The sequence below is a fragment of the Calonectris borealis genome, chromosome 17 (genome assembly GCF_964195595.1).
Source record: "Calonectris borealis chromosome 17, bCalBor7.hap1.2, whole genome shotgun sequence".
Classification (NCBI taxonomy): Eukaryota; Metazoa; Chordata; class Aves; order Procellariiformes; family Procellariidae; genus Calonectris; species Calonectris borealis.
In genome coordinates this window covers 10,736,649-10,750,645 of record NC_134328.1, presented here as the reverse complement: position 1 = coordinate 10,750,645, position 13,997 = coordinate 10,736,649, and the positions used below count along the sequence as shown (strand labels likewise).

General features: G+C 40.5%; 1 protein-coding gene across 7 annotated transcripts in view; it reads right to left on the bottom strand.

Moving 5' to 3' along the window:
* The window catches only part of DOK5 (docking protein 5), a 44,458-nt gene that overhangs the window by 18,509 nt on the left and 11,952 nt on the right, over nt 1–13,997 (bottom strand). For all 7 annotated transcript variants that reach the window (XM_075166557.1, XM_075166554.1, XM_075166558.1 and 4 more), the window contains exon 2: nt 5,149–5,256. In XM_075166557.1, coding sequence (XP_075022658.1) covers nt 5,149–5,256 — 108 coding nt within the window. The remainder of the gene's footprint in view (nt 1–5,148; nt 5,257–13,997) is intronic.

Genomic DNA, 13,997 nt, shown 5'->3' with positions numbered 1-13,997 from the left:
TATTTTGTTAGGGGTTAAAGACCTCCCTTTGCATACTTCTCCCCTCCTCTTTACTTTCAAGCCTCCTTTATGTTAAGATGACAATCCATACCATAGAAATACATTTCATTAGATTAAAAACTAAAATACTTGCAGAGCTGTGTGGTAAGAGAGTTCTGAACCAGGAACAGGGATTAATCATTCATTTCCCAGCTGACAGTACAAGCAGACAGAGCCGTATCACCCCGACCAGATACACTCAGGCAAAAATTCTTCCATCTCTCCCATTCCCTTCAAAAACATGACAAACACGCAGTTTACTAAAAATGGTCTTTAGCATTCAAACTATTGTTTGAATTAGTACGTAATTCTCAGATATGGGTAGCCTTTCGGAACACAACACGAGGGAGTATATTTATTGCCACATTCAATGGTTTTCAAGTATCTTGTGTTTTTATCTTAATTAACGGCTTCATGCATCTGTCTTGGCTTCCTGAAAATTTCCCCCATGATGAGTACAGGCAGAACACTTCCCCGGACACACCAGGGGAACATTTAATGGAAAATGCTGCTGCAATTCCAGCCCAATCCTGCGTATAAGATTTGCCTGTACATATCTAATTTACTAAGTATACATAATATTCTAAAATTTTATATGTTTTTTTAAAATATTTATTAAATATATATATATATATTTAAAAAAAAATCTACAGCCATGCCTGTATCTCCCTTTCTTCAGCAGGAAAAATCATCAGCTGCTAGTTTTCACTTGCTCACATACAGAATCGCACACACTGGCCATAACCCCCCTGTAGTCCAACACTGGCTTATTCAAGAAATTAAAGCCAGGAACAAGGACCAGATTTAGAGGTTCAGTTTTTACCATCACTCTCAGAGGCTGCTCCTTCACTCACAGGATCAGCAGAGCCATGCACAAGATATGTCCTTCCATATGGAAGGACATGTACCTGCCCCACAGACTTGCAATGAGCCTCGCTGTATGGCATTATAGTGAAGATACCAAAATATCCTGACAAGTTACTTTAATTCTTTTAAAGCCTCAAACTAGACATTTCATTCATAGTAAGTGATAGTATTCATTAAAATAAATGTTTAACAGCCAGTTATTAGCAGAGTGGTCATACTTTAAACATTTAATTTGCTACCGATACAGTTTTGCATTAGCAAGCCTGGAAAACAATTACAAATTACACAATTCAATTTTCCAAATGGATTATTCCATAACTAGACAGAAAGACTGTTTAAATTACTTCTGCTGTTTCAAGGCAAGATTAATACAATCGGATTAAAACTTAGATCCCCTCGAGGAATCAGTACATTCCTGTCAGCAGTATGCAATTAGTTGGTTTTGTATTGGAATATTAAGGATTCTTCTGGCACATTGCAAAGTCAAAAGTCACTTGGAGAAATAATAATTTCTTGCTTCCTCCAATGTTATTTTGTTAAAGCGTATGGTAATTTGTGGTTGATTATTTACATTTACCAAGTGAGAACTAGACAGCTACCTGGAAGGCAACTCCCTGCGTAGACTTTGTAGCCTGGATCCTAACTATTTTCTCTCCCTTGTGGGACCAAATGAATTAAGTGGGCAATTTGCTTTGTGTATGCAAATTTCCAGTTCACTTCATAAGCTACAGATGACTGTTCTTATATGACCTGTATTTTAGGACACTTTAACCTTTCCTTGTTTTAAAAAATAGAACAAGATTAGAAAGTTTTAAAGATCAGTATTATAAAAAAAAAGTACTTATATCTTTTGTTGGTTTAAACTTTGAGTGGCAAGGACATCAGAATTCAGCCTCTGGTGCAGGGCTGCAGAAGAGGACACATACATCATGCACTCAAATGCGAACAAATTGGACCCCCCAATATGACAGAAACACCACCGGGACACCTCAGAAACACTGCTTGTGACCCAGGCTTCAGATGGACAAAGGAGAGACCTTGACGGGATAAAGGTGCCAAGGAGATGACGTACGGTCTCAGACCACAGCAACTCAGCTTCAGTGACTGGTACCACCGTGGTGCCAACAGAACAAGTGCTCTGGACAGACTCTTTCTGCTAATAAATTGAAGTAACATTTGCACTTTAATTCATCACAGGAAAAAAAAAAAAAAGCAACAAAATGAAACAATTTAACACTTCAGTGAAGGAGGCAGGTGCTATTGAAAAGTTAGTTCCATTCATCATTTTTCTTTTTCTACCCTTTACAGTTTTATGATGGATTAAACCTTTCCTGAGACTGATGGGGTGAGCGGGGGCTCCTCAGTTTTCTAGATTTGATGCTGCTTTCAACAGCATTTGAGAATCACTTCAGAAGCCAGGTAGGAAGTTAATGACCGTATTTCTGAAACACTGGTAATCTGTAAGTGAGGTTTTCCTCTTATAGTATCATATATCAGACTGAACTGCATTCGCCCTTAGATTCATTAGCACAAGCTTTTGACACGGTGACACTTGACACGTTAACAGGACTGGCTGGGCTTCTCATTTGTAGGATTAACTTTATTGTCAGAGACAGTGAGAAGCAGCCTTCTGCCGGGAGTGACAGAATTGGAATAGTCACAGAAAAGCCTCTACACACCATCAAGCTGTTACTACAACAGCTGCTCTTGCTGACCAAATGTACACCAAGACAATAGCAATGACTACCCTAGACCTCTGGATTGATGTTTTGAGTACCAAAGTCCCGTTAATATTAATACATCGAAACCAGGTGACAAGTAGTGTTAGTTGAAGACTCTGCCATATTAAATTGGTTTTTTGGCTTTTTTTATTAATAATCAGCTATGCTTTTAATAAGAACCAGTTCAACTATAGAGCAGTACAGAGCAGCAATGACATGTTCTCCTTTTCAACACCTCATATTTAATACTGTTAGAAGCTGCATCATTCACCACCTTAGAATTTCACACATTCACAAAGCTTATTTAAATAAGAAACTCATTTTTATCCACCTGTGCTCTTTGTAAGTTAACACATTTTAGCTAGAAAATGCTATTTAATATTCATTAGCTTGCTTTCAGTAAGGTTTGTTAAAAATAAACAGGACCCGTCAACTTGTATAGCTGATGACTCTAGAACTAGAAGACAGCCTCATTTACCATCACAGCGAGAAAATGGGGACGCTGCAAAGCCTCACTGCCAAAGAGAAACACTGCATAAGTGACAACCCACTGTCCTGGGCAATCACATTTAACCTGCTCTACTTGGTTAGCGCTGCTTCATTTACAGAGCGGCAAAGAGGAGAACAAATGCTGACGGCGATGTTCCCAGAGCGGCAGCGAGATCGCTGCCCGGTCGTCCAGCCCGTCTGCACCCCACCTAGAAGGCTCACCCACAGCATCCAGGCTGGTGCGGCGCTGGGAAGAGAGTTCTCTCCATTTTATACAGGAGGACTGCAGGCTTTCTGGCAGAAACCTCAGCACTGCATCCCGTAATTTGGGTCTACGTACCTGGGACCTGAAGCAGACAGACGTTTAGAGGAAGGGCTCAGAGCATTGGAGCTGGCAGTCTAGCTCAGCAGGTCCAAGACACCAAGGGAAAAAAAAAAAACCATAGAAGCTCAGACTGATCATCTCAGATATACTCAGCGTAAGACTCGGACCCCAGGACACCACCCTCAGTTCCTGAAAAGGAGACTTGGGATATAATCTATCGGTTCACTCCAGCTGGAACCAGCGCTTTCAGAAGCGCACACTATGTTCAAGTGCCCTGCGTTCAAGTTTGTTTTACTCCTCCAAAAGTGACTGTGGAGTTTGACCATTGTTTATTCCTGTCAGATAAGCTACCGGAGAAATCCAGATACTAAATTTATAGAAGAAGCAATAGTTTAACATTAAGTAACTGTTAACTATAGACTAAGCTTGACTTAAAGCTGAAAATCCCTCAAAATCCTGGGACTTTCTATGGTGCTTTAGTCTGCAGATCCAGAAAGGATCCAGTAAGAAACTGCTGTTAGGTTACATACACGACAAGTAAGTGCTAACCTACATATTTTCTTGAAAGAAGAGAAAAAAATTCAGGCTCATTTAGATTCCTCATGGATTTCATATCCATTACCTGATCTGAACTTCAAGTCAGCATGTGCTGCTGATATATTGCATTAATACAATGGAAGAAATACAGATTTGCATCAATAACTGACAGAGCCATACTAATATAAACGCAACATTTCACACAAAGCTGGAAATTGTCTTATACACACTGTGCAACCCTCACACACATCAAATGAAAAAAAATGCACTTCTCATTACTTTTGAAAGTTGCTTAAGACAAATTTCAATGAACTATTTCTGGGCATGACTTACTACAAATAGCCACAGGTTTTATGACCAATGCATTACAAATTACATGGCACGTAGACAGACAGGTCTGAATTCAGATTCAATATCCCCTCAAGATTTCCTCCTAAATGTATGTCAAAGTGAGTAAGTGCAGATCAGCCTCAAGCTGAGCTGTGCTCGCCGACTCCTAGGAATTTATGCACATAATTCCTAATCTTCTAATATATTAAGCTTTTGCCAACAATGATTATAAATTAAAGGGTTTCTTATTTTCATCTCCATGCCCAGGAGAATTACACATGTAAATTCTCAGATGAATATGAAACGTGCACATAACTCCAGAGAAGTGGTTAGAGGGAGAAACTTCATTCTTTTAATACCAGTGAATTTAGCAAAGGTTTTCACATCACCATTGCACAAAAGATTTGCATGTTGCCCTTCATTTCTGGAGCTGCCTACTGTCTCCCACAGATGTAAAATCCTAGTGAAATGGGAACCTCTAAAAACCCAGCTTTCTGAATTCACACATTACCTTGGATGTTTGCTACCGTAATTATGAAGAGTAGTAATCATTGCAAAGTATTTCAGCTCTGATTTTAAAGGACTGAGGAGAGGAAAGGACATCTTCTCTAAAAATAAAATCATTTTCCATTAGCTTAGCAAGATGTATGCTACAAAGCAGAAAATAGAACACTTACTCTGCCTCTGCTTTACTGAACGAAGAACATACAAGAGGGTTTAGGACCTCGATAGTAAAAAAAGTTCCAATTTTCAGGCCAATTAATACATGACAACTTCAGATTTTATTCTTGATTGTACGTAGAAACAAGTTTGAGAAACAACCATATTACCAAGTCTTACCTTGTGATAGCATCTAAAGTAAGCAGCTCGTTCATCTGAGAATTTCTCCAGCCTCTTTGGCCCTTTGCTTGAAGCTTTTTTGAATACTAACCAGCATCTCTGGTAAATCTAGAAACACAAGAGAATAAACTTGGCATCTCCAATGACTTGACTATCACTAATATTTGCATAGAAGTTAAACTCATAAATCAGCTGTTGCTCTGGAGCTACAATCAATGGCTCTCGGTAGCTTAGACAAAAAAAAAATCAAGTTAATGGATAGTTACATCCTATTTCTTTTGAATTACGATACAATGAGAAATTCTTATGAAGACAGTGCATGTTTGCATGAAAGGTGCTAGGAAGAAAGAGCTGTAATTATGCTTGCAACTGTAGGGCTTTCTAGGAAACAGCTTTTTTAAAATAAAATGACACACTTTTCCATGTGGATTTGTTACTGGTTCCAGTCTTGCATGCTTAAGACAGACATGAAGAAACCTTGAGCAGATAGGTAGGAATGGAACTTCTGTCACACAAGTAAGAGAAGATACACTTCCAGTTTTGTCTATGTATAAGGGTAAATGAGGATACATAAGGGAGAAGGAACTAAATTACGGGGTAATGGAAAAGACAGATCATTTAACTGTAGAACCCAGGACCATTCTGACAACTGGCATTTTGCTTTCAAGGTCCAGTTGAATTTAAATTCAAGTCACTTGGGGCAGACTCTGTCTGTGCAGAGTGGTTGAAAAAACACCTTTCCATCTACAGCATTAAGCCACTTGATCTCTCAAACTTCTGCCACCATTTCTTGCAATCTTCCCACCTGTTCTTTAACTGTGGTGCACTTTCTACCATCCTCTTACATTCAAAACCATAGCTCTCAGCTTAGATAACATACTGGCTGTATAGAAGGAAAGAATTATAAGCCTTGCCAACTGTTCACAGCCTACACTTAATCAGTAATTCCAAAGTAACACCTGGTAAGTTAGAAATAAAACAAAACCGCCACTAAAATTAGTGTCATTTCAAAGAAAAAAGTCTGATCAGCCATTATCAGGTAGTTCACAGCTCTGACAGAGCTCCAACGCAGCGCAAATTCACTGGAGTGACCAGAGATGAGATCATCAAAACATCTCACTGCCTCCAGCCAAGCCAGCACCCAAGAGGTAACCAGCAGACAAGGCAACTCCATCCTCTGAACCCTTGATGCGTTTCTAACCAACGTATTCAGCACAGAACAATTATGCCCATGAAAAGTACCTATAACTTTATTTCTGTGCCCAGAAATGATTGTTAGTTGTGCCTCTTTCACCGGCTTTTAGATGTTTCTATAAAGATACTCAGAGAACCTTATTATTCCCCCCAGTTTTATTATTCTGCCTCACATGTGGGCACTCATACTCCTGGCCCACTTGGCTGCAGAAGCATTTAGCATATGGACAGGCTGCTCTGATGCCAGGCACCAGCTGAACCTATCAAGATTTTCTTCCAATTTTTGAGCTTATTGGCCACTCAACCTGTTCGGTTTAATGCAAGGATTTAAACTGAATTGTTCAGGAATTACTAGACACTGACCAAAATGAGAGCTTACCACCAAAAAAGCAATTCAGATATGCACCCACTTCTACTGGAAGAGACTTTCTACATTTGCCTTCTGAGAATTTTGTTTGCTGGGCCCAGATAACCTCATCACACTTGACAAGAAAAACTCTCCAAAACCCCACCCAAAAGAGATTGTCAAAAGTCTGAGTATTCGGCCCTTTTGCTTTTCAAAAACCTATAGTTTTAACTTTAGCAATTAGAAGCCCATAGAAGAGAACTGAATCCTTTAGTAATGCATTTGCCATTACACAACACACACGAGGACAACTATAACATGATGATGTCCTACTCAGACCACTTGCACTCAGAAGCACCTCTCCGGGTCAGCAAGCATCTCAAAGCTGTAGCTGCAACAGCGAGCTCAGCAGCACACAGAATTAGGGGCAGAACAGGAGAGTAACAGTCTAACACAAAGAAGCAAATAAAGCTTTGCTCTGCCTCCAGCTGGGCACAGATCCAGGATGGTTATCGCCCTTCCAAATGCCACTAGGAGCATAAGTATCGTTAACAATCAACTCCAGTCAAGCATGGTAAATGGCTATAAGTTGGTACTACTGGAATTTATTACTGCAGTTAAACAATGACTAATCCAAGGCTAATCCTTAGATTTAGATCAGAATCAGAGCACAGCTGGGGAAAAAAAAAAAACAAACACAAAACCAAAAAAAACTCCACCAAAAACCTGTTACATGTAAGTACCTCCAAGGATGCAAAAGCCAAATCAGCCTACAATATAAATACTGGTCTTTGAGTTTTGGTTCCACTTCCGTACTACAATAATTCTTCAACAAAAAAGTCCCAGGATTGGAATATATTATGCCAGTGCCTCAGGACAACATCATCGCGACTCAAGTAACTACACCTATAAAGGACAAATGGCATTCATGATGCTAGCTTGAGCAAACTGGAGGAAAGTCAGGTCATGCAGGTCCCTCCCCCGAACTTCCTCCTCCTTCTGTATGCGCTAGTCAGCTCTCTCCTCTTAGGGAATCCCTAGGCAGAGAGACTCTACTGCAATAGTAGTTTAAAGTAGAATAAAGTATTTTGTTTTGATTAGAGACAATGAACAATTTTTTGCCTGAATATACAATTCGGAATCCCGTTATGGGGATCTGATGGTTAACTCCTCTCTGCTGAGCTTATATAAACAAACTCAAAGAGAAGATCTATCCCCTCACTTGAAACCTGCTTAGCACCTTCAAAAATGAGATAATGGAGCCATCAACAATGGGTACTACTATCACAGTCACACTTCTATGCTCCCATGACACATATATCTCACAGGTGAGCATCCAGCACTTCTTAACTGAGCATAACTACGTGATACCCTAAACCTCTAGCAATAAAGCAATAAAAAAAGGGGGTTGGACTAGATGACCTTTAAAGGTCCTTCCAACCCAAACCATTCTACGATTCTATGAATAACCAATTTGACAGCATCTGCCTAGGAGCACTGAAAGCCCTTCAACACAGTCAACGCACAGAAGAGATGATGTGGTGCCCAAGACAGAGAGCTAATCATAGACCCTGTTATAGGCTACAATACACAGCAAGTAATTAGGTCTTTGATGCCATCACGATCTAGTACGTGTCTGAGACTTGTCAGTATTTCTTCAAGTTGAAGACAGCACGTGAACTGTTTACATTGTTACAGCTGTTTCGACAGCAGCAACAAGAACCAGCCCCAAATGTTCTTAGGTGCCTATTCCGTCATGAATACTTAGTGCACTTATCCCTCAAATCAACATTTTCACTACTACTCCATGAATAGGAATTAGTTGAAAGTACTGCTGTAATTACTTCCACTCCAAACACTTGGGCTGACAGTGATTAGATAATCCAAACAGCAAATCAGGATCTGATGTGCTGAGAGAGAACAGTAATAGCTGTCATTTGCATAAACACCTCAAACTTACAAAGCTCTCCCTGTGAGATCTTCCGAGAAAGCCTAACTCAAAATTTAATTCGAGTATCAAAAATTAGCATCTACTTCCTATGATCTCTCCTGAAAATTTCAGCTTCTAACAGCCCATCGAGCAGGTAACAACGTAAACCTCGAGGGAACTAATGCGACTGTTTATGAAGTGGATCATCCGAAACCAGATAGGTGATCCAATATGCATGTCCAAGGTCACGTCAAAACAGTTCTATTTTGGGGTCTAAAGATCAGCTGATATAAATCATCACAGTTACCACAACTGAAGGCAAAGAAGGAGTGACTTCAAAGGAATGATGCAATCTGAGTATTTGGATTCCTGCTCTCAGTGCAGGAACCAGGCAGGATTGCTCAGCCGTCCCCATGCTCCTTCTGATGCTGGAAATACACTGTGAAGCAAAGGAGCTATTAACCTCAGCTGGAACTGGTCAGCACTTAGCTGAGTAAAGTGGAAAAATTTCTTTTGACTTTCCTGGGTTTCATGGTTCAGTTGTGGTTTGAGAATACTCTCATGCAGAGAGGGAAACTGAAACCAGAGGCTTGCTGTCCTACGTGATGACCCAAACCCTTGGACCGTCCTGGAAATGGGTGTGGGGAGGGAGACCTGTCAGTCTTCACCAGCTCCCAACTGATCAAAAAAGCAAGATAACTAGCTAGACTTTTGAGTGCCTAAAATGTCATTCTTTATACATGAGGCACAAACTGTTCCACACAAGAAACAAATATTTGAATGTAGAAACTAAAATTTGCATTTCAGTGCAAAGCAAGCTTACCCCTCCGTTCAATACTTTTGTTCAGGAACTGATGTAAAAAAGCATCTGGAAATAGCCAGATATTTAGAAATTGGAGCATGGAGACTATTTTTCATATCTTGGGCAGGAGATATTTTTTAAAACTAAGATATGTGACTTCCACTACACTATGGCAAAGAAAGCCGATTTTACTTCAGGACCAAACAGTCCCACCCCTTGTTTCTTATTTAAGAGGGATACAGAGGTCAGAAACAGCAGCACAAAGTCTCATCTGGCAAGTTTCTCCTTTGTGAACAAGTGACCCTTCAGGGAAAGCTGCCCTATTTTATTCCTGTGTTGTGTTTTTCTGCTCTCTGCCCTAAAACAAAGAATTCCAATGAGCTGCATTCACAGGGACACTGAACTTGCTGTCAAATAAACACAAACTTTGCTTTTTTAAAAGCAATAGCTGAAAGTACTGTCATGCAGCTTGGGGTGATTACCAGAAGGGCTGGACTATTGCCAGGAACTTGCCTTTTGTGACTCTGATAACCTCCAGAAACAGATAATCTAGTAAAGGCACAGCACAGCAGCACAAGAAATTTCTCACAGTATGTTCTGAACTTTTTTTTTTTTGGGTACGAAAAAAATGCTGCCACTTTATGCTGCTGGTAGATAGCTCACCCACTGAAGTGCCTCAGTTGCATATGGAAAATTATTTGAGCGTCCTTGCTGAGCTTTGCCAGGGACTCTCCATCGGCCTGGACTTCCAGGTGCAAGGTCCCTTCCAACAGGGAGTTGTTCACAGAGGAAATTAGCCAGCTAGTGCTAAGTGTTTGGATCTTAATTCTTCTATTTAAAAAAATGCCTTAATATGTCACTTCTGATTCAAAAGGTGGTAAAGAGCCCTGAAATAGAATTCTTAGCCTGAAGGGAATTTGTGAGGAGACTGGATCTAGAATTTTGCTTTGCATCTAGAAAAATGAAATATTGCCAACAAAGGCAGATTGCAGATCATTCATTTAATTATATTCACTCCTCAGACATGTCTGAAGCAGTAGATCTCCATTAGGTAGCTGTTTCTTAGTGAAAAACTGGAGGACTGCCTTCTAGTAAAGAGGTCCAGGTATCAGGAAGTATGATGATGCCTTATGTATCATGTTGAATGGGACTGTGTGGCTCTAGTGAAGACCCCCCAACCTTTCCATGACTTAATTTGAAAGTATTTCTTCCATAAAATTATGACTTTCCTCTACTTTTCCAGCCCAGCTTTGTCCCTTGCCCACTTCATCCCCATATTGGCAGCTGTGTTCAGCTCTATTTCATTCGGAAAAAACACAATGTATGTATAAAACAATTACAAGTAGATCGATTACTAGAAAAAAATCACATAGCTCATATTTAACTTGTACTGAAATGTGTTTAGCATGACTTAAACGGTGCATAGAAATGGAGACTGGTTCACTGGCTTTGTAAAATAAGCAGCAAAGTTGTCCACATGTCTGTAAAGATATTGCTGCACTTGGCAACAAGACAATTTCACTTTCCCAGAATACCCATTTAATGTGAGTGTGTTATGAGTAAGCGATATTGCATTATTCATTGTGATCAGGTTATAATGACTACATAAATCAAAGTTGGTTTACATCAAGCTATCTTCTTCTCTGGGGGACTAAAGAAAATAATCTAGATTTCTCCTTCCCCTGAGAAACACATTTGCGGAGAGATAAACCTCACTCCTTCCTCGCATTCAGTATACATCTTCAGAAACAATATTTTACACTAAGAAGTCATCCGCAGCTGCTAATAGCGAATGAAGCTGTAATCTTGTCTCTGTGCCTGTACAGAATGCACAATATTGCTCAGTATTGCAAACTTTTTCATCAAGTTACAAAATCCAGCTTTGGCACTGGCCAGAACTTGCTATAAGACCAGTGCACAAAAAAATGCTTGGCAGATCTTTATGAATCCATACACCTTCTTTTACTCTTACACGTAATGCAAGTCACAACAGATGCCTACTGCTCTAAAATATGAGGCATTTTAATCTCTTTCCTCTTCAAAAACTCTTTCTCTCTACTCCTTCCCTCCCAACTGGAATTGCATCAACCAGAAGTGGGATTTTTGTTAATGGTTCAGGCTCAGAACTCAAAGCCATTCCTCCAGCCTTAGTTTAAAACACCAAACAGCTGGATTTGAGCCTGCAGACACATTCCCACTTGGCACACTAGTTAGAAGGCAACTTTGTTCTAAATCTTTTAGATTTAGTCCTTCATGATTACATGGGATTCATTCCACAGACAAGATTTACTTACTGCCAAAACATCCTCAGCAACTGAAAGTCTGCGTGCTGTGATCCAGGGCACTTTGTCTGAGCCATGGCAGGATGGTGAGGAGGATAATCTAAGCACAGACAGTAAAATGGCCCACCCAAGATTACCTAACGATTTAGTAACGGAGCCTTTGTTTTATTTCGTGTCTATACTATGCTCTGTGACAATGGACGTTGACAGGGAAACACAAGGAGCATTTTACAGGTTTTGCTCGTAACTGGTATATATTAGTCATTGGTTCAGACAAAGTCTGAATGCTCAACAAAAATGCTGCTGCTGGCACAGGTCACCTCTGCCAGGTTTCAGGATGGAATGGGCTCATTGAAAGACAGGAAGGGATTTGCTGATACATTCCAACCTGGAAGAAGATTTTTTTTTTTTTAATTTTTAAAGGGACACCCAAGAGTTTATGAGAGCCCTTTGGAGTGAACCACTGCAACTGCCAATAAAGCAGTTTAGAAGCAACGTACCCCTTCAAATTGTTGATGCACTCAGCAGCTGGAAGTCATAGAGTTCAGAGGCATCTTAATTACAGATTCTGGCCAGATGATGAAGCACATTACCAGTAAAATCTCTCTGACATACAACCTTCTGAGGGTTTTGGAAGGACCTTATGGTTCAGTCCAGACAGGGCAGGGAAGCTACCAGACTTGGGGGGACACCTAAAAGAGCATTCTGGACCTCAAGGGGCAGGGAAAGGGCTCCAGGAATGCAGGAGGTTGGCACCTGGAACAGAAGTGTGATAGCTGCTAATGCAAAACATCATTAAGAAGACAGGGCTGGGATTTAGGACTTGCTTATCCCACATGAGTATCGTAAGTGTTCTGCAAAGGAGTCATTTCTTTCCCTCCCCTACTCAGTGCATGGTGCCTTGAATTTGCATTGGCAGGTGCTCCTTACAGCAACTCACAGGAGACTTGTTGATAAACTAATGTGTAAATAAATTACACTGTGTAATAAACTACAGTCATGCTGTTTGATGTGATGGAGGGCAATACAGAACTTGATTCCATTTTTTAGTTTCTCTAATGACTGTCTAGAATTTTAGGACCTAAAAGACATTAAAAGCAAGACTTCAACTTCCAGTCTACTCTCCCTGCAAAAATGATGAGTTGGATGCAAGTATCATTAGAAAGACAGCATAACCTGAAATATCCCTTCTGAATATCAGGCCCTTCTTTATGGACTTACAGCCTTCAAAGTATAGGGTTGCTGGTTTGTTGGGTTTTTTTAAAATCATACACAGAAAAGGTTATAATTCTGGGCTGTGTAAGGCCATTACAGAGTGCCTCCAAGTGCCAAGAGGCATTTACAGCAGAAGCCCTCTCTTGCTAGTGACAGTTTAAAAAAAGCCAGACTGGAGCTAAGTATCTGATTTGGTTCCTTGAACATCTGCTAAGCTTTATATATGGGCACAGTTAATTCTAGGCATGAAACTGGGTAGAAGAAAATCAGCCTAGGACTCTAACTACTAAAGGAAGAAAAAATAGTAAAGGCTTCAATGCAGCCTAAAAACTGACTGTGCAGCCAGCTCATGCTGGCTGAGCTCTACAGAGCGCAGTTGATGTGCTGTCCTGCTGGGTCAGGCCATTAGTGTGGTCCAGTGAATTAACACAATTTAGTACTGTGTTAGAATTAGGTAACTGCTGAATAACTTAAAATGACTGCGATGAATTATGGTTTGGAATTTTTCTTTTTTGTCACTAAGTATCTGATTTGGTTACTTTAATTACACGGGCTATAGGGGGAAAATGGCATTGATACAGCTCATTAACAGTTCACAGAGCTCACTAATTAGTGCATCACATGCAAAGAGGCTGCAGAGCACACATGCGCTAACCCTTGGTAACAGCCGCTCGCAGCTGCAACAAGAACACAAGCTCACCTGCTAAAGGCAGGGTGGGGGGATGCTCTCCTGAACTCAGCTGTCAGAAGGCACAGATGGGACTTGCTCCATGTCTGGAGATGAACTGTACTTGCTCACAAACTCCCGGCAACAGGCTCTGTTTCAGCCCCCCAGAGCATACAACCATTTGCGAGAGTTGTATTCCAGAGTTGGACTTGTAATTTTAAGACTACACATAATGAGACCAAAAGGGGCAGAAAGTGCATATGAATCAGGCCTTTATATCAGTAGAGTAATTTCTTCAGCAGTTAGCTGCCAGCCTCCAGAGCCAGACATGGGAGAAGGGCTTTAGTTTCTCAATCTCCAGTGTATGACTTGAACAATTCAGTTGTACCTGTTGCCACTTGCCCACCTGTTAA